This window comes from Poeciliopsis prolifica, unplaced genomic scaffold, assembly GCF_027474105.1.
Source record: "Poeciliopsis prolifica strain line A6 unplaced genomic scaffold, Auburn_PproV2 SCAFFOLD018, whole genome shotgun sequence".
In the NCBI taxonomy this organism is placed as follows: domain Eukaryota; kingdom Metazoa; phylum Chordata; class Actinopteri; order Cyprinodontiformes; family Poeciliidae; genus Poeciliopsis; species Poeciliopsis prolifica.
Genome location: NW_026562393.1, coordinates 9,946,320 through 9,972,796, shown reverse-complemented (window position 1 = coordinate 9,972,796; position 26,477 = coordinate 9,946,320). Strand labels below are relative to the sequence as shown.

Here is a 26,477-nt window from a genome sequence, read left to right as displayed (position 1 = left end):
AAATAAAGCTTGTGAACTGTGGAACCTCAATATTATCTGTAAAATAAAAATAAACAAAAACAGCAGTTTTAATTCCTTTACCCTTTAGAGAGGGTTTAAGAACAGACAGTCCAATTCATTAATTAAAAATATTACTTTAAAGCAGGACAGACCCAAGCCAAAGTGCTAAAACGTTAACATTAAGATTAGCACGGTACTTAGCAGAAGCTAATGCTAAGTCGCTAACTGCACCCGAAAGACAACAACCGATTTAGTTTTGACATTATAAGTTACGTGTTCTATAACTTCTTTGTATGTCGTATTTATGCCTACACGTTCTTCTCTACCGATTGTGATTCATTTTGAGCCCGTACATTTTACTTGATTGAAATAAAGTTCTTGGCGAAAAACTAGAGAACGCGAGAAAAGGAAGCGGAACTGCCGCGCCAGAAGTCTTCACCACTTCAAAATAAGAGCATGAAGATCAACGTCTTCTTAATGGTCGATAACCAAAACTTTACTCAAGTGAAAGTTTACAAAACCGACAAGCAAGTTGGCGCTTTGAATTTATCTGGAAAAATCTAAATATATGTATAAAAATTTTAGAAACTCAAAAATGAACTGAATCGCTTAAGTGAATTCAAACAGCCTTATCAGCACTATATATTTAGCTATTTTGTGGATTTCTCATCCTATTTATAAGTATTGTGACAGTATATCTTCATTCAACTTTCAGATTCTTGCTTAATGCAATATATTTAATGATATATGCTAATACGTTCAAATCTGTAAAGGTTGTTATGTTGACACTGCATCCTCACCGCATCATAAATCTGAATAAAGATTTTAATGACCCATGAAAACGGCTGACATTTGCGCTTAATAAAGAGGGAAAATACTTTATTATACAAGACAATTTGTATATTCTGTTCATAGTAAAGTTACACATTAAATATGAGTATGAGTAGAAGACACTGGAGACAAAAAATACTTGACTCGGTCACATAGTAAAGTCCCACAAGACATAAAGTTGTGATAACTAATTAATTTCCAGACAACTATAATATTTCTTTTTGTAGAACAGAATCAAATCCTAACCCAAAGGCAGGTGTATTAATGTAAAAAGGTGTCTCTTCTCTTGACAGCAGTTTGCTGTTAAGCCAGCAAAAGCCATCGTCAAATAATAAAAACTGAATGGCACGTTTTCGTCTCTATAATAGCACAGCTTTCCTGAGCCATAAAACATAAGTGCTTGGTGCACTGCGCTTTTGCAGTAATGATTATGCCATTCATTGCTTACACAACAGGCATAGCGCTAGGCATTTATGATGAGCTCTGGTGGATGAATTAGCATCCATTAAAGCTGCTATTGACAGCTCTGCTATAAGCTCATTCCACTGGAAAAAAAAAAAAAGATGAGGAGTGAAGGTCTAATTTCCATCATGGCTTGAAATGCTGCCCCCGTTATGCTCTGTATGGTCTTTAAATAAATCATCCTTATTGTGACAAAGTACATTTAGGCCTCAACTGGCAGCCAGCAGCCCAAATCTCCTGCTAGCTGACAGTGTCTATTTAAACGCACACAGCTGCAGCTGGCAGAGCTGGCAGCTTCAGGAGAGTTTCTACCTGCAGGGCAGCGCGCGGCTCTGATCATGGCTCCCTGTCGTAATCTGTCCTACTTTCATCTGAAGCACTGTGGGGTTATTTTCACCACAGGCTCCAACAACCTTTAATACATTTGTTCAAGGTGAAATTCAGGGCTTGTCTTTGCTGGTCGAAGACAAATTAAAGGACACGGCGAAGGCCAGACGGGCTAAATGTTTGCTGAATAACAGGAAGATCATAGAAGGTCCTGCTAGGTCCTGTTATGATAAACATATTACATTTTTTTTTCAGTTACCCTTCCAGGAGCGTCACAGTAGTTGGTCTTGGAATGTTCTAGAAAAACATTTTTATAAAAAACAAATAAAGGACAAAGTAAGGAAAAATAAAAATGAGTTTACAATGCACTTATCATTTTATTGAAATTGTAAAAATACAAACAGAATTTGCAATCTGATTATTAATTGGATAGCTATTGAACCAGTGGAGAATATATGCTATCATCTAAAAGCAATCTGTGGTGTAAGGGTTCAAAGGTCACAAAGCTGAAAACTTTATTTTTGATCAGTAGTGAAGAATTACTTTACTTCAGATGGCAAGAAGTTTAAGTTTATTTATTTGTAAAGCACATTTCAGCAACAAGCTACTTGCACACTGTAAAAAAAAAAAAAAAAAGGTAAATTACCGGCAGCTGTGGTTGCCAGAATTTTACGACATAAATGCCAAAATTTTGCTTTATAAAAATGGCAACATTTTACTGTAAAGATACTGTGAAATTCTGGCAACCTCAAATTTTTACCATATGAAAACCCCAATTTTACTGTATAAATATAGCAAAATTTAAAAAATCTAATGTAAAAATACAACAAAATTTTAAAAACTTTTATTGTAAAAATACGGTAAAATTTTAAAGAATTTTACAGTAAAGATACAGTAAAATCCTGCAACTACAGAATTTTACCATATAAATGCCAGAATTTTACGATATAAAAATGGCAAAATTTTAAGGAATTGTACTGTAAAAAAATCACCATAAAAAAATTTACCATATAAATGCTGACACAGTAAACTCAGCATTTATAAGGTATAATTCTGTAGTTGACAGAATTTTAGCACATAAATATTATAAAACCTGAATAAACAAATATGGATTTGAAAAATTCTGTGGTTGTAGTTGTGTTACGTTTTTTCCAAAACATTTTGTGATAAAATTCTGCCGACCAGAGCAGATGTTATTTTACTGTGAATTAGAAACTTTCTTCTTTTTTTTTTACAATGTGAGGAGCCCAATATGTTCACAGATTATTTGTCTTATATTAAACTATCATAACATGGTGACAGCTAATACATTGTAAAAAAAAAAAATAATACAGCATCTTTAATCAATCAAATACATATATATTTTTAATCTTTTTCTCTGAAACATAAGTGTGAAAAAAAAATATCATTAGGTAGGGCTACACCTTTACGCACCACTGTATATTTCTTTATAGTTCTTGCTTCCTGGTATCTGGTGCTTATTATATTCCCTAATCATCCACAGTTTCCTGACTGTAGCTGCTGCTGTCCAGTATATTTCCAATATATTTACATTCTGTATTTGTCATATTCTTCCACATATTTTCCCGGCCTTGATGTTGGCTTGGTTTCTGCCTTCTGTTGGTAATGTGGAGCGTTCTGCACCAAAACTAATGTCTGCTGAATCCTGCATTTGCAGCCCGTGCTCAAGGCTCGTACAAATGGAGCAATTTTTGTTGTGTTTCCATTAGCGACCCTCTGCACTTTACATATTAACATGCCGTATCAAACGCACTCAAAATACGCCGCCACCATCTGTTCAAACTCTGATAAGAGTCCAATCAGAACCGCAGGCAAATGTGTAGCAGACACTTATTGGTATTTAGAGTCTGTGCCGAGGGTTATCCGCCTCCTGAACTCAGTAATTAGCTGCTTTTCTGACCCGATGCTCCTTTCAGCAGTAAATATGGCTGCCAGCCCAAAAGACTGTATCAGATTCAGATTCAGGGCTCTGACAAAAATGGCTAAACCCATTACATAAATGTATTCGTTTTCTCATTTTTTTTTTTTTTAACAATTTAACAAACCGGCAGAAGTTAGTATTGGAAATTCTCTAATTTATTCATTATCAAAAACAAAGCTCTTGAGTTGCTGGTAAAAGTGAATTAAAGTACAAAAAATAAATACTCACATCTAGCAAAAAACAAAAGCAATCATATAAATAATCTATTAATGTAAACGAATGAGTAGCAAACCTAATATTAGTAAAAAATGTCAAATGCTGTTAAGAGAGCTACGTTCAAGCAAATATCTAATTAATAAGGATTCAGACATATTTTAATGTTTTATGAGCTGTTTAGTTTCAGTGTTTCATTCATATTTCTTAAAAAAAAAAAGGTGTTTTAATCTGTAATGTAGTAAAATACCAACGCTTTGCACTTCCTATCTTGTGTTAAACAGCCAAACTCCAACAGCTGCTAGAAATTTACAATAATTAATGTAGCTTAATGGCCTGAAATTGGTACTCGGTCCCTTCAGAAAGTCATCACAACATCACTCCTCTATTGATTTTAACAAAATTTTTTTACCAGTCTCACACTGAGAAGTAGCTTGTATAACAAATTCAGCAAATTCCACCAGGTGTTTGCTAATTGCTGCTGGCTAGTCTGAAGGAGCTGAGTGGGGAAGTTGCGCTCTGTGAAATGGAAACTCATCAGTTTGGAAGCAGCCGGCCAGAGGAGGAGCTACGTCGGGGCTAAGTACAGCCAGGCATTTTGAAATAAAATAAAAAATAGTTTTATTTCTTTAAACATATGTGTTGATCTTTCAAATAAAATATTAATACATTAGATTTTGCGGTTGTAACCTGATAAAATGAGGAAAAGTTAAAGGGGTATAAATACTTTTGCAATTGGGCTATAACACAGAAAGTAAATTTTCTGCTGTGAAACAATGCATATAAAATACGATAATAAGAAAAGGAAGAAAGAAGAAGTGTTTTTTGACTTATCCTATCACCAATAGTGATAGAATAATTAGACTTGGATAAAATCTTATGACATAAATTGTTGTAGAAAATCCATTTGCTGAACTGAACTGCACTCAATGCGTCCGTGTACTGCTGTGGTACAAATGCAATAAAACACTCTCACTGACAATGAATATTAAGTCAGTACAGCAGACTAATTACATCAGCGCGCTGAAATGATCGGCACCAGCAGCGGCGCCATTAAAACTACACTGTTAAATACCCATCAGCTTTCCATCAGAATAATGAATCATTAACGCTGCTGGATAACGAAGCAGAGGGATTACCGATGATGCCAACTTCCTGCACCAATAAATCCAAACGATGCCATCAAGTCACAAAGGAATATGGTTAAAAGATTTCTACAAAAACCCAATTGATTAAAAAAAAAAAACTGATCCAGAGAAAGCATCTAACTGAATAAGTTCAACCTCACAAAAAAGTCTGACATGACAGCCTTCTGTTTCTATTTTTGTAACAAGATTTAGAAACAGCTTAAAATTTAGTTGTCTTCATATTTTTGCTACTTTTTCCAAGAGACGGTTTTCTGCTATTTTTCTAAAGCAACATGGCTCCAAGTGTTATCTCTCTGTAGAGTTTGTTTCTTTGACTCATTCTATCACTGTGCCTACTATCGATTGTAGCAACCTGCGTCTCAGTAATAGAAAATTTGATTTTAACTATTTCATTTGAATTTTATCTATCTTTTGTGTATGTGAATGCTTTCTTTGACGTGTGTCGTTGTGTAAGTGTGAGAGAGCCTGCGACTGACAAAGAAGAACTAGAAGTTTCTGTTGGACTCCTTGTCAGCTCTCATTTCCTGCCGGACATGTAGGGTGTGGGTTTCCAACGACAGGTCTCAACTAAAAATCGTTCCCTCCAACGAGGTGAGGAGCAGTTGCATGACAGCGGATAAAGATGTGGCGCTGTTGTCCACCTGGTAATGGAGATAAGTTCAGATTTGGGGTGTGCTCTTTTTGCTGTGACTATAAAGTCATGTGATCAAAGACCCAGTCAGTAGAAGAGCCCCGCACACTTTTGCCTTCGAATAAAAATAAAAACAAAGACTAATCTTTCTCTAGTTATTAGAACAGACTCTCATTCTTTGATAACAGAAATTTCCCCACTGGATGAAGGGAGAAACAACGACCTCATCGTTCTGATATTTATCTATCTAGTTGCTACAATCGGTAGTAGCCACACAGGCACATCCATTAGAAGGAAACAAACGCACCCAGTGTAACACTTTCATTCTATTGGCTGGGAGGTTGCCAGGCGACAGTACTATTTTGTTCCAAAGGTGAACAGAAAATGATTCGCAATCAAGCAGAGAGGTTGCAGGCGGAGATTTGATCCGAGCAGAGAAGTTTTAAGTGCGAGAATAAAGGTTTAAGAAAGCACAGTGAATATTTGAAGTTTTGAGCATTACAAGTTTTGAGAATAAAAGACATAAAATCCTGCTTTCAGACTGTGTTCTCGAATTATGGCAGAAAAATTCTCCCACAAAAACTTCTCTATTTAGACTATAGTAAGTAAACTAACACAATTTATGTTGTGCATTCTTGTTTATGCAGTAGCAGGAGAGCAAAGCTAAGAAGCCTGATCATCTTCACTAACTTTACTGGAAATGTAAATGTGATTTAATTTGTTGGTGTATCTTCATAGCTTCTCTCTCATGTAAGACAGAATGTAGATGAGATTTATGTCACAGAGTCAGTGCGACATCGAAACACGCTCTTGATGGCGGTGGGGACAGATGCAGCATGGCCGCCGGGCAAAACGCTCCTGTTATCTTCTCTCTGCTTCCCTTTGATCCTCCTGATATGTCATTTGGAGAAGAAAGCGCCCAGTGCCGGCACATAGACGAGATTCAGTGTTTCTGTTCACAGAGACCATTCTGAATAGATTTCTTTATTCACCTGTATGTATTTTGCACACATACATATTTACATCTGCAGTATACTCAAGAAACTCAGAAATTTTAACCTGTATTTCTGGTCCATTTCAGTGTATTTTCATTCAAAAGCATAATATTGCACATCATTTTTTGTACCTCCACTACAGTTTTTTTTGTTTGTAAAAATAGTCCCTCTTAAATGTGGCAAAAGTTAAAGACCCTAAAAACAACAATAGTTGTTCGGGTGAATGTTTTAGTTAAAGGGAAAAAAAAAGCCACTTCACTTTAGAAGATAACACAATACAGAAGAACACGATTGCATTGCAGTAAACTTAAAGCATTTCCTCTAACGGCAAAGAAATCACAATGACGTCACAATCTAAAAACTACTATGTATAAAACAATAAACTACAGTGGACCCTTGCTTATTTGCAGATTTTTTCTTAGAGACATCCAAAATATCTGGATGAAAATGCAGCTTAGGAAGCCGAAATGCTGGTTGATACTCTATTGGCTAGCATTTTCAAAAACCGCATTTATTTTTCCTGAGTGCTGATTGGCTGAACCCCAAAGAACGGGAAAACTATGAACGTTAGTTTCTGCAGATATGTTAAAACGGCCTCTGCTGTGTGTATTAATGTTTGAACTATTACAATAAGTGTTTTAGAGGAGGCTCTCTAACCCTTCTAAAGATTACCTTACTAATCCAGTCCTGGTTCAAATATGCTCCAATCCAGCCGTGATTTATTTAACATATCACAGCTTGGTTATGGGTTTAGTCCAGAAATGTTAATGAATAATAATGAGATGAACAGTAATCTATTCAGTATAACCACTAAATCACATCTCCTCAGTATACTGGTGTATCTAAGGGTTAACAACCAACACACATGTTTTTGGGCTGTGGGAGAAAGCTGGGGAACCCAGAATGAAGGTCCAGATTGGATTTTAAACCAAAACATTGCTGCTTCAAGTTCTACAAGGAGCTGTTCCTCCATCCACGTCAACAACCTCACAAAAATGAGATAAAACATTAGCTTTCAGAGCCTACCACGGTCTTCTTAACAGTCAATGTATGGTGCACAGAGTCGTGCAGTACCTCCCCTTCCCTACCTATTGCTGCAAAGTGCAGGCCTACTCCAGCACCCATTTGCACATTTTAAAGTATTTTTAATAACTATTCTAACAAAATCACAAAAGTAGAGCTAAACCGTATATCAAATGGCATGTCAAGAGAATGGTTTTCCTGTTGGAAACATGTTTAATGAACTTGATGGTGACCACAAAAAGTTCTAAATGGATAGATATTGCAATATAGTCACCAATAATAGGAAAAATAGCCACTAACACAACTTGATAAGTAAAAATACAATATTTTTGAGCCGATAATGTGAAACTATCAAACTACTAAGTGGAGCCCAGTACTTGATGAATGCATGTGACAACCAGAACATCCACTAATCCTACTTTATAAGAAACAAACAGAACAAAAACTGCAAAGACTTATTTTATGTTTAAAAAATACAGCCCAGTTTATATACAACAATTTATGTACAATTTTCTAAGGAGTTATTTTACTTTTAGCAAAGGGTTATTTCATTGAATTAAAAATGTTACTACATGATAATGCAATTTATTTTTATTGCGTGTCTGCAATGAGAATCCAATAGGCTGAATATCTTATCAACATGCAAAATGTGTATTAGATACCAAACAGCTCTTGCAACATTGTCTGTATGCACACTGATACTGACCATAAACTTGAGATATATTGTGCAACTTGATAGTTAATGTTCCAAATAACTAGAGATTTATCTGTTTTTTTTTTCCACTATTTGATTTAAATGTATTCATTAACCTTTTCTTTAGATGTTTTATCTAAAGTGACCTTTTGATTGTTCTTGAAAAAATATATAAATCAATGCAAATCCAGATCTGCTGGGTTAAACCGAAACGTTCTAAAATACAATCAACATTTGCCCTTTTAATTACAAAAACATAAACCAAACTGATGTCAAAAATTGATGTCCCTACACCTCTTTTATCTTTAACAGCCACCAATTATGCAAGCTAATCTGGGCATATTTCCCCAGGGAGGCAGAGGCATAATTGGCAGCAATGTGCGCAATGATATCAGGCGCTGCTGTTCTTGCGTGGCTCCGAAATGACTTGACACATCTGGGAACGGCGGCGCTGCAAACGGTCTGAACTCCACACTCGGCTTCATCAAAAGGGGTCAATTAGGAAAACAAACAGGACTCGTTGTGCATGCAGGAGGAGCTGAATTAGGGCAGATGGTAGTCAGGAGACCAAACCTCCCCCTGAGCGATGATGCTGTGAAGTCTTTGTTTCTCAACATCCAGTGACAGGAGAGCGCTCGCATGCATGCATGCAGGCATGCAGGCAGAAGTCAGATTCAAAACCTTACGAGTGAAATCTGCTTCTTTGTTTCCAGTAAAGAAGTAAAGCCGATAAATTCTTACCCAGCAGCATCTCCTCGTGTTTTAGGATTCCTCAAATCAGGAAAGTTCAGCAAAACCAAAAGTATCTTCCAGTAAAGAAAGACTTTTTTTTTCTGTATCTGCGTTCTTTGCTCGGTCAGTGACACGTCTTAGCCTCAATCCACAGAAACGCTGCAAAAGAGCGACTCACATGGGCTTTAATTAAAAGTGTCATGCTCCGCTGATCTCCTCGTTCTTTTCAGGAACAGAAAAACCAAGACGGGCTGGAAGTGAGCAAAGGACGAAAGAGAAGCTGGGAATCTGAAGAGCGAGTGTGTATGAGTATATAAGGCAGAGCGAAGGAGGAGGAAACTGAGTGAGGAGAGAAAGAGACTCCAAAATCTCTTTCCCTCTTACGGTTCCTATTCACGGTTCACACCTGCATGTTCCCTAAAGGACACTCTATGCTGTTTCCTTCCCTGCATGTTTGCCAAACATAGACCTCAATCTGTTTTCATTCTTTTGAATGTACTGCTGCTTTTCGCACACGGCTATTAAGAGTCGGAAAGTTTACATCACACAGGACGGATAAAATCTATTAGTCAGAAAAGATTTTAAGAGGAGCTCAAGAAGATTTTGTTTCTGGATTTAAAAAAAAACGGTGCCACTGGTTTTGAAATATAAATATCTAAAAGTTGTAAGTTAATCAGAAATGAACTATAATAATTTTAGTTCGCTACATCATCGGTATAATTATACAATATATTTCAATCTAACCTTGTATTACTGTGAGTTTGTATTAATATGAAGCGTCTAGAACGAATGTTTCTGAAAACATAATAATAACAATCCTTGCTGCTCTCTATTGTTGACCTTAATAATAATATTCATAATCAAATAAGGAAAATAAGTTATTTTTGTGAATTTGTATTTTACTACTTAGTAGTTTTAAAAGGTGCATTTTTCTTTAAAGTTGCAAAAGATATTTTATTTTTTACTGCTGTTTTTGGAAAGCTAATAAATAATTGATAATTCTGATCATTTGTCCAAAACACATTGAGTATGATCTCTGTTTGAATCTAAAATAAACAACAACAAAAAATAATGCATAATAAACATAACTTGTTAATCATTCTCCCATTTCAAGCTCTAACAATAATGAAAAATAAACACCCGTTGAAATGTAGGGTAAGGAGACATTTTGTTGAATTTAAAAACATAGTTAGATATGCATGTTTTCTTTCAAAGGATTAACTTATGAATGTTTCAGGCTTTTTGAAAACAGTGAGATTTTAACAGAGTGCAGCTTGAGGTTGAACATATTTTTTGTCGGATTATTAATTGTTTTTACACAGATTTAACAGGGACTCTCACACAGAGCTCGTGTTTTCCTTGTCCACTTCAATAAATGTGGTGTGAAAACACAACACTACAAATCCTGACAGTTTTACACTTGATTTCAGGCTGTTGCATTTAAATGGAAGGTGCAGAGAAAGGACTTGAGGCGAAACGATCACATGTTGGCAACACGCATCGAGCTTTTATCTTGTCATGAATCTAGAAAACTCCCCACAGATGCTGTTGGTGGACTCTGCATGCACCTGACATGCTATGCTGCTTATGGAAACTACAGATTTGTTAAAGGTTTTGGGGGAAGAAAGAGGTTACAAGAACAAAGGGTTCAATATAGCAACAGCAGATTAAATACCTGAAATTTATTGCAGAAGTTTAAATCCAAAGTTTTAGGACCGCTTGTCACTCTAAATCCAAATAAGCTTCTTTTGGCCACAACAACCAACACAACGTTTACGCTCTCATGTGAAAATGGCAGTAAACTCATGCACAATTATACAACCAGAGATCTGGTTAACAACACATAATTACAGTAGCATTCAAGAAGCTACCACCATATTTAAGAAGAAGCCTCTACAATGTCAAAGGTACAGGGTTTCCCTCAGTGTATTATAAGCCTGGCGAGTCACCAGGCTTTACTTGTGCCCCCACCAGTCTTATTTATATGTCTTTTTGAAATAACCTTCTTTGGGGGCAGATGAAACCTGGACTGAGTAATTTATCAAACAGATTGGAATTGTGAAAATTGTAAAGGTTGTTTAAAAAAAAACTGGATTCTTCCTTTTTTAGTTTTCCAGAGAATATTCCTAAAATCTTCCCTTGTCTCATGCAGCAGTCATGGTTTATCATCTCTTTGTTACATCCCCTGTTATTTGACTAATAAGCATAGCTAAGTGGTGCACATTCAATGACATTTCTCATCTTGACATAGCTGCAAATCTGTTACAGTGCACAAGTTAATAGCACTAAATTTGTGAAGCTCTTTCTCTCTAACATGGCTGCTCTGTTGGATGGAATATAAGAGGTTGATGGACGACTGTAAAATATGTTTCTGGAAACTCTGCCCCTAATGGCTTCTTCTTTGCCACAGCTAACCTCTAATAATGTATTTTAGTTTACAGGACCCCGTCAACCTTGAGAAAAACATTTAAGCCCATCTGCAGCAGAGCTACTTTTAAGAAATGTTCCATTAGTGAGATTTTATTTAAGGAAGACAGAAAGCTTTGATTTCCCCTTTCAGGCTAAAATTACCATATATGATGTAAGCAACGTTCAAGGTCATAACTCACAAAAAAACAACATTTTCAGGTTGGAAAGTTTGCAGAGTATCTAAAAGGAGAAGTTCTGCACCAGCTTTTCTCGGACTGTGTTGTAAACGTGGGATGATATTTGTTGATCTGAGGATGTAGTTCTGCTTTAAGTGGCAACAGGACACAAAATGTGAATCAAGTCAAGTTAGAGTTTATTTATAAAGGACTTTAAAAACAACCAAAGGTGACCAAAGCAACAGTGGTTAGTGCATGCACATAATAAAGAACAAATGAGTGTTATGTATTATGTGTAAATACAACCAAAACAAACATGCTAGTTGTAGTTATGCAAGAAAAAACTCCTACAACCACTAAAATCTGACAATATTCCATTGTGTTTACGTTTTGCAAAGAAAGAAGATGCACTCATGTCTTCTTCAGAGGTTTATGTGGTGTTTCCTTCAGTGGTTCTTGGTGCACTGCCCCCAAAGGCCAGGAGGGGAACAGCAACTGTTCATTTGACAATGCAATGTGAAAGTGAACCATACCAGCTGAAAATGTAACAAATATTGCAATTTTGGTAGCCAATAAACCAAGTCTAACAAACTATCAAGTGTAAAAGCACCCTTACAAACCAACAGGGATTGAAAATGAATCCAACAGGGCGCTGGTATTAGTGATATGTGTTCATGCTTCCTCTTACCAGTAAGAAAACAGGCTGATTAGTTGCAGATAATGAATGAATCAGAGTGAATTACAATAAACGAACCATGTTAATACAAGGGCCAGATCCATGAGACTATGACAGCCTTTGACCTTGGCTATAAGTCTTCATTGGTGGAAGCTTGACCTCCGGGATGTTGAATTAAAAATTTCTGTCAAACATCACACCAAGGTTCTTCACAGATGAGGGAAGAATAGTAGAAAATAGATCTAGATCACAGATGCAACACATGTAAGCATGACCTTTTGAAAGTGGAAGTGATGCTTGATTTCACATGAATCCCTATTTTTATCTGTCCACCCAATGTCTTTGCCCACAGGCACGGTCTTACAGGAAGCCATGCATGCAGACTCCATGCAGAAAGACACAAGGCGGGGATTCAAACCCAGAACCTTCTCACTGCAAGGCAACAATAAAAATAAGGTCACAGACAGGAGATCCACAGTAAAAGCCAAATCAGACACTGTGCAGCTCAGAGTTTTTTAGTTCAGACAGATTAGGTGGGCTGAAAATGTCGAACAGACAGTGGGGTTAGTAGGGTATGAAACCCACATGATACGATTCTGGCAGATTAACATGAAATGGAGCACAACCGAGAGATTACATCTTAATATTTCTTTACTTTCCTGCAGTTTTAAATCCACCAATCCAGACACAAAACCTAAATAAAGAAAAAAAACATAATCGTGATTTGAAAGGATTCCTCGCCTCTGCTCTGTTCTTCAGCAGAACGGTGATAAGTGATTTGCTCCATTCCCTTTTCAAAAGGCCCCCAGTGAGAACAGTCTATTAAAATCTCTTTTCATTTGTGCAATCACTTGAAGAAGCTGAAAAAAACCCAGGAAAGCTGGTTCAGCTGTGAGAAGGGATTGGAGGGAACAAGGATTATTAGATGTTTCATTGCTGCACAGTCTGAATTATACTAACAGTCACCTTAATTGACTTGGCTTGTCCCCTTTTTTCTTCTTAGCTGTTAAATAAGCAGCAGAGACAGTGGCCGCCTCAGAAAAGTAATGTGCCTTATTTGGAGGTTTTTACGTTGCTAAATCTTTTCCCACCACAACATCAAAAAGTTAACACACAAACTTTCTGTTGGTTTGATAAAAATAACATATAAAAAGCCTAATAAAATACTTGTTACTTCCAAGATTTCCCCCAGAAAACTTGACAAGCCTGGTGGTTGGGTACTACGGCAGTCATTCATCCAGCTGCCCGTTGTGTTTTTGAGTTAAAAAATGTTTAAAGTTGACAGGAAATTTGAAGATATCACTTGATTATTATGTGTTATTGAAAGACTGGAAGATTAATACCTGAATACCAACTATAAAGTTTTTAAAAATGTAAATATTTTAAATAAATAAGCAACGGTAAGCCTGGTGGGGGCACAAGTAAAGCCTGGTAGCCCGCCAGGCTTATAATACACTGAGGGAAACCCTGACTTCACATGGGATTTCAGCAATCCATGCAGAAATATTATAATTTAGTACTTACTGCACATGATATATCTGTAAAGGAAGCAATAATTTATTCCAAGCTCAAATTGACTGAATTTCAGAATCGGTTGTTAAAAAGTGACCTTCATCTGCATCTACATTTTTAAATGTAGATATTTAGTAACATAAGGAGTCTGGAAGTTATTTTTATTGACTTTAATTATAATGTGTTCTACATTTATTGTCAAAATGGAAAAAAAGGTCTATTTAATTGCAGCCAGCTGCTTAATTCAAGTACAATGTTTAGTTTTGGTGCATGAATTTAGCAGGATTCTGTCGTATTAATTAATGCATTAAACTCACTCCACTAGTGCCACAATCACAATTAAGCTTTAAAAAATAAAATGTAAACTACATCTATATATATTTTTATTTGATTATTTAGGAAGATGCATTTTACATCAAAAAGGATCTTCCTGCTTCCTGTTTGCTTCATTAGAAATGTTATAGCTTCATTTCTTTTAGTCACTGACCAACAGGATGGACGACTTTTCTGCATTTTTGTCACGTTACAAACACAAGTTTCAATATATTTTGTAAGTTATACCAACAGAAATTACAAAAAGGATGCAATTCAAAATGTTTTTCAAAAACAACTCTAAAAGGTGCAGACTATTTGTTCTGTTATACTAACCATATTGTGACTATTATCTTAGTTTTGATTGCATCCAGTATTGATATTTTGCATTTAAATTAGAAGTTAAAAGTCTTGTTTATTATAAAAATACAAGTTGTTTCCATAAAAAGCTTTCAGTGAGTAACATATTCAAACACAGGCATATGCATGGAGAAGCATGCTCAATATTTTGCCCATCTCACCATTAGAAAGGAATCAGTCCGGCAGGCTAAGTATGACTGATGATCTGCAAAAGGCCATTATCTGACACAGAAAAAGTCAATAATGTGATCATGATGACAAAATAAGGTTCAAATAAGGGAGAAAGTCACCAGTAGATTTAAATTTATTTAATCTTTTGTGCTGTGTGAAACTCAAACAGCTAAATAAGTGCACCAAGCCACCAGCAATAGACAGCATCATAAATCAGCGTTAGAAAAGCGGCATTTTACCGGCCAGTTGTTCATTAGACTCCTTTACTTTCCCAAATGCAGATTTGATCAACCCAGTTGGAGATGCAGAGTGACACAGATGTTTCTGACGGGAGGTGATTAATGATGCTTCAACAGAGCAGGTGCTCAGAAAAAGCTTGTTTGGAGCAGCGGCTACATTCTTAGCATGCAATAATGGTTTGCAAAAGTTAACATATAAAAACTTTCAAAAAATGTCTTCCAGTTTTGTGGCTCAAGTTGTAATATTTTACAATGTAATGCAAGTTTGCACAAGTTAATCCGTGAAAAGAAGTAGTTCTAATTTCAGAACAAGATAAGCAACAAACCAGTAGGAATGAGTGACACATCCGGTATAGGAAGAAACGATAGAAATTTGGCCTACGATAAAGATCTGCAATCCACCGGCCAACCACAGCAATGCTTGTTGATGATGTAACCATCCAGCATCAGGAAGCAGCGTGTAAGAGATCAGTAAAAAGACAGGCGCAGAAAGTAAATGATCTGGACCTGGTTCAGGTTTAGCCTCCCTCGGTCTTAGCACGATTAGCACAATGCTCAAGTGGAGTGCAGCAGATGTCACGGTCAGACAGTGGGGAAGTGAAGGGAAAAAGCGCATGCAGAGTCAGTGGGACCCCGCTGGGATGCGTACACTGTAAAACATTTGAGCCGCATTTAGTTGTGTCAACTACCTTCTATTCTTTAAGTCAAATAAATTGAGAGTTTTAGGTTTTGAACCTAAATGAGTGAGTTTGTGAAAGATAAACAGTAAGTTGTGTTATCGTTTTATTACTTTTGTCAAAAACGCCAAGAGTTGAATGAACTGCAGTTTTTAGGTTAGCACTTAAAAAACTGAAAGAAGAAGAAGACAGGAGTGGGAATTATTTCCCAGAATGCTTAGCGGCATGTTTTTGTATCCTGAGATGGAAGTGCGTTACATTGATCTGACTCTTGTGTTATTAAAATGTTTATTTTAATGTCCTGTTCACACTAAATGTTTCTCAGTTGAATTCATTGTGATATTTAATAAAAAGTTATTATCAGATCATAAATTTTGTTCATGCAATTTGAAACAAGACTTCAATATTCTAAAGTAAAATAAGTAATTATTTGAACTTCATAATGTGAGTAAAAAACAGAAATATGGCTCTTTAATGAGAAAATATTTTCCTGCATATTGTGAAATAATTATTTGGTTTAAACTGCAGCTTTAAGTTAAAACTCACATTTCAAGATTAATGAACTTAAAAAGCAATGTTTAGACAATGTGTCTCTTGTTAAATTAACTTCATAAACTTTAATTTCTTCATAAACAATTTTCTTGTTGACATAAATTTCAAGGCAGGAGGTGAACTTTCATTTTCAAGTTATGCCACCTTCAAATGTTTTAGTGTAGGGGGTACAGTTTGCTGAGTCCAACGGACCCTGTTTCTTAACCCTCCCGGTTCCCACAGTCTTAGTGTGATGCTCAGGAGGAGTGCAGCAGATGCCACGGTCAGACAGCGAGGAAGCGCCGTGAGGCGGGATGACGTTCTTTCCAAAACCACAAAAAAAAAAAAAAAGAAGAAAAGAAAAGAAAAAACTCGTAAAAGCACACTTTGCAATCTCCCTGGATTGTATATTGTGACTGCCATACATCACAATATTTTCCACGATATGAATTTTATGCCATTTTTCTACATGCCGGTCATTTTTCAGTAAGCAAACCCTGTATTGAACTGAATACAATAAATCAGATCCCAGCAGAAGAAGCGCTGATGACACAACAGCCCTGCAGTAAATAACATTTTGTCAAAGTTCATAACGTTTTCGTTGAGGATGGAGCAGTTGATGATTAAACTGTGGTCATTTCAAGCCAACGTGAGTGATGTCAAACAAACACAAAGATATGAGATTTTCTGTCCAAGTTGACAAAACCCAACATGTTGCTCATCTCATAATTTCGGGTGCTTTATTAGAAAAGACTGCAACTTTTGCGTAGATGTTTCACTGCAGAAAGTTTTACCTGACATGCAACAACTCTGCGGAGGCATGCCTAATGAACACAATGAACAAGTCTACAAGTTTTCAGTTATTTACAGGTTTTCAAAGTGTGGATCCAAAGCTTTCCAATGACGTTAAATACATAGAAATAAAAGAAGAAGTCGTTCTTTACTAAAGAAGAAGTTGTTCTATTACTAACTAATATTTTAGAGCTATTTTTAATTTAGAAGCTTAATAAAAGATAAATGGTCTTCAGTTGCTGTGCCAGAAATAAAAATCCACTTCTGCATTATTAAACATAAAACTCCACACCCATTTCTATCAGATGTATTTATTTTCTGATTAAATCAAGAATAGAAATAGCTGTTGACACACAAGCAGAGATTTATAAGCAAACAAAGTCGTTAAACAAATAAATTATAAAAGCAGGTATTAAGCAATCTAAAGTGAATGTGTACTGAGACGTGTTGATGACCAGCAGCCCCCAATATGCTAACAAACATCAAAGATTTCTAAAAACAAGCATGTTGACCTCTTGCTGTGCTCCTACCTGCGCTGACAGCTTTCGCCAGTCGCCGAAGCCTCCTCTGATGCGTCTTGCCTCTGTAGTGGATCTGCGCCTGCGCGCTGGAGTTTAGCCTTATGCTGCACACCTGGCACATGGTGGCGCTGCTGCTACCCTGCCGACGCTCCCGCTTGGCCTTAAATGCAACCCTGACCCTCCTCACCCTTTCATTCTCCTCTTCGCCTTCCTCCTGGCCGTCCTTTCTTTTGGTGGGAAGGTTGTTGTCCACCCACTCGTTTTTCTTTGGCCGTTTCATAATATCTAGAATGAGAATGAATTGCAAAAGTTTTCACACCTGGTGAAATATTTCACAAATTTATCATTGGTGATCATATGTGATACACAAATACAAGCCAGTGCATAACTATGAAGGGGAATAGCATAATAAATGGTTTAGTTTTCTAATAATCTGAAAAGTGTGGAGTGCATTTCTTCTTCAGGTCACCTGAGTCAATCATAAATCAACTTTTACAGTTTGCCTCTACCAGATTGAATTAATCAATAAAATTAATTTTATTATTAAGTTGAATTTTATGTTTCTGGAAAATGTGCATTTTTTTAGGTTTACAGGATGATGTTGACCGACACAGAACCACCATCTTGTTTGGTTTTTCTTCATTTTGACACTGAATTCAGGTCAACCCCAATAACAAATAATAAGGCAATTTTTAAGATATTTTTAAAGCTATGTGTTATGTATTTTTTATTGAAAAGTGAGGAAAAATCTAATTTAGTACAAATGTTAAACTATCCAGCACTCAAAACCTGATCCTGATTTAAAGTTGTCCGCATTATCTCTAGCTTGTCTGCTATTCTCCTTAGTTTTGAAAATCATTTAGGCAGAGGTGGACTCTACTAGATTAGTGAATAATTACAAAAGCATTTTTGCATGTAAAGTCTTTGAAAACATTCCCAGTATTGTGCACTACTTTGTGTTGGTCAAATACTTAAAATCCCAATAAAATACATTGAAGTTTGTGGCTATAACATGACAAAATGAGGGAAGGTTCAGGAAGTATGAATAGGAACTGTATGTAAGCTGTTGAATCGTCCACAAGGGGGCAACAGAGTCGCACAGTTTCCTGTTTTTACATATTCAATAGTAGCTGAATGAGATTTTGCAGGCATACAAAGGCCACTTTGTTTATTTATCTCCAGACTTTACGCTGACAAAAATATGCCAAACTCCAGATGAATGTGTCAAACATCTTAAGAGTCAGACAGAAGTACATCGTTCCAACATTTCTGTATTTATAATAAAAGCTGATTTTCTTAGTGAAAACATGCAGCTTCACTACCTGTAATGGCTGAGCAATTATGGCACGCTGACAGCATAAATCAAGCTGCAGCTAAACACCCGCTGTGCTCTAAATGCAGAAATGTCACCCAAAGTCTGACTGAATTCTTTGTTTTGCTTCTGTTCATATGATAATGGAATCAATTAAGTACTCATGTTGGACATTTTATCCCCTGGCTTCTCCATGCTCCCCCCGCCCCACCGCATCCCGGAGCCACCAAAACGTTAGCAGCTCTGGAAATTCGGCTTCGTGTCGAGATGAAAGCAGAATGTAAATGTGTTTGTTGGAATTCATCAGCCCCCAACCAGCGACACGGACTTCAAAGTCGCAGCACATCATCACAATTATCTGAATCAAGCCCTGGCAGTCTGATAGGTGGGGACATGAGCGACTGCTGCTGGGGATGATAACCGCATTTCTGCACAAAATGAAAGGTTTAAATAACACAACGCCGCTTATCAAAGCCAGGCAACCCTGCAGAAGATGCACAAAATGCCTTAAAACTCATTAATGTTGGATTGAAGCAGAATAGCCTCACAATTTTGGAATATTTAGGGGAGAAATTGGGTTTAATCTGATAACTATTCAGTGGAATAAAAAAATATTTGTTTTTAGGCCTGTCACAATGACAAATTCTCCTGGATGATAAATCGTTCCAGAATTTATTGCAATAAATGATAATATTGCTGTTTTGAGACCATTTTTATAAAATGTAACGATAATGGCAAAGATAATAATGCAAGAAAATATTATGTTATTGCATTACTGGAGACATTTTAAATATCCAAAATAAATAAACAAATAAAATGAATTTTGCAGCCTGGGTAAACAAATTTGTCCTTAAAAATAGGGCAGGTTGAGACCAAAGCACCAAACTGAAAACTTTTATCCTCCAGTTTTTAATAGAAGGAATAAATGATAAATCAGACCAATGGAAATGATTTGAGTTTGTTTTAATTTATTATGCAATTAATTGATTAGCTAATTATTGATTTTTAAAATGTAAGAAATGGTCTGACCAGCAAACTAACATGTCAGCTTCTAAAAAATGTTTATTTCACAATCAGGGACATTTTATATGATATATTAGAAACCGATTTGGGTTCAAACATGCTGACCAGCTGATTTTTAATGCCTGGAGTCAGACGGTCGTGTTTGCTGATATTTAACAACGTGCTCCAACACCAACAGTTAGTGTGTAAACCTCGCAGCACATAAATAACTGGAGCTGCTCCATTCACTCCTCCTCCTCATGCAGTCAGCTGGAGCTGGCACCGGCGGCACTAATAAAAAGCAACATTTAACAGGTTGCCTGCAGGCCAGCAGCTGCTGGTCGCTGCTGGCCTGCAGGCTGCCGGTCTGGCATCAAACCAGTTCTCTGTGTGGACAGGATGGACGCAGAGAGGGACGTCTAGATGCAAAAATACTTTATTAAGAGGCAAATTAAATACAAATCAAATAATTAAATAAGTTTAAATTTAACTGCATAAATTAAATTTAAATTAAATACATCTGGCAGAACCAGCCACCTGCAGCTGATACTGCACACTGAAAACTTTCATATTAAATTAGCACAGCTATTTATTTGCCTGCGGTACATTCATTTCTACTGAGAAAATTCCAACATCTTACCAAATATTTTTTTGCCTAGTTTCTAGTGCAAATATCTTATTACATCTGAAATTAAGACAAAATGCAATTTAAAAGCAAATTTTCAGCAAGATATGTGGAAAAAACGAACGAGCTTTCAACAAACAAGCTCATATTTCTTACTAAAAGTTGTTAGTTTTGTCTTATTTCAAGATATTTGCACTAGAAACTAAGAAATACTTGGTAAGATTTTGTGTTTTTGCAGTATGATACTTTTTTTTTTTCAAATTTACCATTCATATAATATATAACAATAATATTCACAAATTAAGTTACTGAGGGTTTTCAATTATCAAAATTGAAAAACTTTTATTGTACTTGTGAAATTGTGGTGTTTTAGCAGAACGTTTTCAGTTTGAATTAATACTTTCTCCTAAAGATGGATCTCATCCAAAATCTGTGAAATGTTACATCTAAATATAAAGTAGTAACAATGGGGATAAACAGCAGGTTTTTCATAAACAATACCAAAAAGAAAACAAAAAATCTAAGTTATGTAAGAATTAAAATGAAAGTTATATCATCATTGTAACAAGAGAAGCACACTTCTCTGGAGAAAAGTAGAGTTAAAAATTTAACTGTTGAGCTTTTAAAACGAATGTTCAGCATGGCAGTGGCACCGTCATACTGTGGGACTGTTCTGCTGTCGCTGGCACACAGCCAAGAAGGTGGAATAAGAAAGCTGATGGTTGAAAATTGGACAAACTGGATGTTCCAAAAACAAAATAGAAAATATTTCAAACATCTTCTGAAATAATATTCCCAACACTCCAATGTCAGCCATTTTGAAAACTGATGGACAATACGATCAAAAGCACATTTCAGTGAGTGTATGCTTATGTTTATGTAAAAAAAAAATCATTTATAAATTGAAAGACATAGTCAAACCTCAGATGTCACCTCTTTGAGTAAGTTTATCCAACAACTCAGTATCTCTGGTTATTTTAATGGTCAACTTATCGGATCCCTGCAGCTCTTCAAATACCGTCACTCATCAGCCTGTCTGAAGCTCCCTGGTCAGACAAGACAGCATCACACAGCAGGCGACACTCACTTCAGCTGATACTCATTTACACAGTAATGAATGAAATGTCATCAAGGTGGCAAACAGTCCTAAGAAAAAGTACTTTTGCAATAAATTGATCAAAAATTAATTTCTTTAATCCTTGTTCGGTAGGATAATGCACAGAGGATCATCAGGGCTGACCTTCTCACAGATCTGGGGTCTGGAAAAGGTCAGGAAACATCTCTGCAGACCCCACACATCCTGGACACAAACTGTTTAAACTTTCAAAGTGGAACTGAAAACAAATTCCTTGTTTTTGTGAAAAAATTTTGTGAATAAAGCTGATCCTGATTGTTTTTGAACAATCAAAATCAGCTTTATTATGATGTTTCTAAGTTATTTAAGTGCCCAAAGGTCTGTATTATGTATTATCATTATTATTATTATTGTTTTGTGACTGTCAGACTAACCGATTATGAACACAGCTGTAATTTAAAGTGATATTTACACTAAAATCCAGAGCAAAAATACTTTGTATGATTTTGTGTTTATACAGTGTAAACAAAAGGAACAAAATATCAAATTTGAACCAAATTCTGAGAGAATATAAAAGTAAAATCACTCAGTCAGCATGTGAATTATTGTCTTGGACTTTCTACAGCGGCTCACAGCTCTGGATGACACCTCTCTATTTATAGCTGCTTAATTATATGTAACAGTAGATCTGTTTTTTTGTTGTTGTTGCTGCTGAGCCCCACACTCTGGCCCCCTGTCTCCATACAACCAAACGCTGCCGAACCTTTAACAGCCACATATAACTACAAGGTGTCCTATGAATATCCTTCAGAGAACCAAGTCCTCGTTTTAGACCCGCCTTTGACAATCAAGACAAAACAAATCCCACGCCCCAGCAGGCTTTTAATCCTCCCGGACCGTCAGAGCCCAGCTGCCATCAAGGAAACTTCCTGGAAAATTTGCCCATATGCAAGGCTGCTGCAGACAGGAGGTTTTGGCACAAACGTGTGCTCTCTGAGAAGTGGCATTAGACAAGAGTCCCCACTCCACAACACCTGTCCACACTATTCCATTACATCAACGAGAGACAGCGGCAGTGGAAAGACGGGGCCGTGGAGGAATAGAAGTCAGAACTCGCACACAGAGCGACGAGAGAGCGGATTTCAGAGGAAGCACCAGGGATCCCGGAACAGTGTTTTCTTCCTGGCTGTCGGTCCTCAAAATAAAAACTGAACAAGCAAATTACAGTTCGCCTACAGCTGCGCTGCTAGGCAACCCCGACATCCTCTGTGAAAATCGCTAAACAATTTCTACGGAAAGTGCAGGTCAATTATGCTGCAATTTGTGCAGAAGAAGAAGAAAAACCGGCCATTCTTTTGCAGAGCAGACCAGAAAACACGGATAAGTCTAGGAAGAGTTGTAAAGGAATGATAATTACACTTCATTATTTAAAAAGAAAACATGCTGTACACTCTTGGTGCTAAATATGATAAATTAATAACAGCAGATTATAGATCACATAAAATAAAAGTGCAATTGAGACTGAGCTGGTCAACATTTTGCCAATAAATCTGGATTTTATTTGTTTAATGTTTTTAATAGGCCATTAACGCAAGCAATCAGTAAGACATAGTACATCTTTTAAGCAAAACAAGAACTCGATCTATGAAGTGGTTTCTGTTTTTATGAGGTCTGGGAGTAATCGGGCGTAGAAAAGTGGTCAATCGTTCAACTCGTGAATTAACAACTTTCCTCAGTCATTTTTACCTGACATTGAAATGTACTTGATTATGGAGCACAAATCAGAATGAATCTGTAACGGTGCACTTACTTTTTCACATCTTTCAGGTTGCACAGTAAGATTGAATTATTGATTAAAGTTGCCATTTTAAATAGAAATAAATTCAGCTTCAACAAACATATTTTAAATAGAGTTTAACAAAAGTATCACCATATTGATACCCAAACTGAATTTGCACACAAGACTCATAAAACTAAACTTGCACAGTTTTTAGGAGGTTATATTTCCATTTGTTTAGCTAACAAAACAATTTCACATGTTTATTTTACAAAGAGGACATTCTTGAAGACTTAACACTGTTTTCAGTCTGCATGTAGAAACCAGGGCACATCAGAATTACCATAACATTTAGGTAATTCTGATGCTAACTGTAGCAGCAGTTATTTATTATATCTTATTTAATGAATAGGTGCAGAAGCTGCTGGATTGATGTTAACAAACATGACTTCCTGTTTTGTTAAAGTGAATTCAAAGAACCTGAATTTGTCTGTTGTGAAGTCAACCTACTGGACGAACATAGACGAGTTACGAACCACATAAAATGTGCAAAATAATAAAACATGACAGGACTTCAAAAAATAAATACGCAAGAAGCATTCGTATGAGATAAATATTTTTAATTTTATTATAAATGAATTAAATACTTACATAATTATGCACGTTTAAAAGGGAGCTCTTCTACTTAAAGGATCCCTATGAGATGCGTGACTCACCTGGACGGCTCAGTGGAATATAAATGTGCTGGACTGGGAGACGCACACCAACAGGGTGCTCAAACGCCCTGACCCTCACAATAACACACTTTAAGAAATGAGCAGAACACAGCGCTGTGTTGTTACACAGAAGCCCACAGTATGAGTGGTCCTCTGTGTCGCTAGACAAGGTCATGTGCAAAATGTTGAACTAATATAATGCAGTGATTCACAGTGTTAGGTAAGTGAGTGGGAGCTGTTTAGACTGTGAATATTTTTAGACTCTGCTTCCCTGGAAGTGGAACCGGAAGCATGGGGCAGCGACACTCCGCATGGACTTAATGTTGAACGAAACGTTAAAGCGAACGTGTAGATCAGTGGTGTCAAACTCATTTTCGTTTTGGGCCAAAATCAAGATCATGAATGCTGTTATAGGGCCGACTGTGCCAGAATCTATTGATAAAGCCTGTTCACAAACTGTTAAAATATCTATGAATCATTCAAATTACATAGTATTACTGAACATCTTTTCAGTTCCTCCAGGATTTTATGATACTTTTTGTGATTTATTATTATTTTTTTTGCAATCAAAGTATTTGTGGCACTGATTTGGAAATATTGGTGCTTATTTATAATAGTAAATGTGACCTTTTATTACTCACTGTATAGGTTATGGACAATAATCAAACATTAATTGAAGACTGAGGCAGCTGTTAAGTACAAGAAAGAAAGTTTTTGACAATTTTTGAGAAAAATCAACAACATATGTACTGGAATTTATTGTTCAATTTTTACGATAATTTTCAAAAAACTGGAGGGACCGATTGATATAAGTGTGCTGATTTGATTGATGATGTAATACTTAAGCACGGTTAGTGTTTAGTCAAGTATTTAGAGGGTTGCATGTGTTTGACACGTAAACAGAGAGGAAACCATGTAGGATACCTTGGAGAGGTATCGCAGTGGGTGTGATGATAGTTTTGAACTCAGATCGTCAATAAATAATAATATTTGTACTCTTTTTGGTGAAATTGTAGAGCTGTCTTTTCTCAATCCCAGTTTTCCCCTGTTTATGTGACTGATTGTTTGTACAGAAACAAGCCGAGATACGGATGGAAATAAATGTCTTTAATGCCACCTTTTCTCCTCATTCACCATGAAAATGATTTTAGTCCCTTGTATCTCCTAAACCAACTAAATGAAACAGTTTTTATTGAACGTAGCACTTTTTAATCGGTCTGAAAGAATATTCAGATCTTAAATGAAAGTGAAAAACAATATCTTTTGAAATGGTGTACTGAAATAAATGAACGTTTCAAAATACAACACGGTTTTTAATCATTTAGAACAAAAAACTCATTAAACTGAATTTACATTTTGAGTTTGACTTTACATAATATTGTGTAACAAAAGAATAAAAGTTATACACAAACAAAAATAGATTTAAAACAAAAGCAACAAAACTGTCCTATTTTAGCAACTGGTGAATTTAGCATGGCTACCAAAACAGCAAACTCTTTGTGTATTTTGATTATTTTTTTTCCACCAAAATAAACTAAACTAAAATAAAATAAAATAGGCTTTATTGGGCACAATACAGTGTGTATATTTTCCACTAACTTTTTGTTTCAATTTTATTGTAAACAAAGCCACAAACATTTAATGTTCGCACAAAAGCAAAATTGGGCAAAACCATCTTTATTAAACTTGGCCAAATATAGTGAATGCAGTAAAAGAAATGATGAGGTCTGAAGATAACAAAGTTACTTGATTGTTCCTGCCTGGAAAACAGTTTTATTGGCGCCAGTTTCCTTAATTTTGGGACATTGGCGATCAGCCGACACTTCCATGTGAAGCTGATTTTATCTACCTCAGCAAATGTCTAAAAATCTACCTCTGTCCTCTTCTGCTCTGCTGTTGGAGAGGTTTGACTGACCAACTCAGTTTGTTGACATTTCAGCCTAAAATAAAAAAGTATCGACCAAAATCGGAAGCAGCAGCTCAGGCCTTTTAAAAAATCAGTGCTTTCCAATTTTCCAAAAAACTGCAATCAGTGCACTGCGACATAACATAATTTTCTAGTGCACTACACATTTTGCTGACAAATTAGGTACAAAACACAAAGATCAATGGAAATATTAGCAACATAAAATGTTAAACGGCTCTAAGTGAGGTAAAACATGAAACACATGGTTTTCTGAGATGGTTTGGCAGGATTCCCAAACACTCACACATCCACGCAGACCAGCCCCCACACCTAATGTAGCAAGAGATTAGCCCCAATGTTAAACAAAGAGGCAGAGCAGGTTTCTGACATGCCAGCTCTTTAATTAGATTGGCTGGTACATATCTGAGAAGACACAGAAAGATCCATACGCTCCCACTTTAGTGACATTGCACTTACATTTGTTTCCTGATAAAAAAAAATCAAAAAATCACAGAAACAGTGAACTGTAAAACTGTTCCTAACCATCAGGGGGCCTGACTTTAAGCTTCCACAGATGCACGTTCACTCAAACACTGTTTCGACACTGACAAACAATGCACACACACACACGCACACACAGAGACATGTAGTGGGTGTCTTGATCAGAGTTGTGAGTCTGTCTGTTGTTGT

The 26,477-nt window shown here is 36.3% G+C and overlaps 1 protein-coding gene across 2 annotated transcripts in view; it reads right to left on the bottom strand.

Moving 5' to 3' along the window:
* Positions 1-26,477, bottom strand: part of LOC129368233 (zinc finger protein 385B-like) — a 64,322-nt gene that overhangs the window by 15,946 nt on the left and 21,899 nt on the right. The window contains exon 2 of one of the 2 annotated variants that reach the window (XM_055043119.1): positions 17,384-17,659. In XM_055043119.1, the coding sequence (XP_054899094.1) occupies positions 17,384-17,659 (276 nt within the window). Of the gene's footprint in view, positions 1-9,007; positions 9,264-17,383; positions 17,660-26,477 lie in introns of those variants that run through there. The other variant, XM_055043120.1, reaches the window with a different exon arrangement.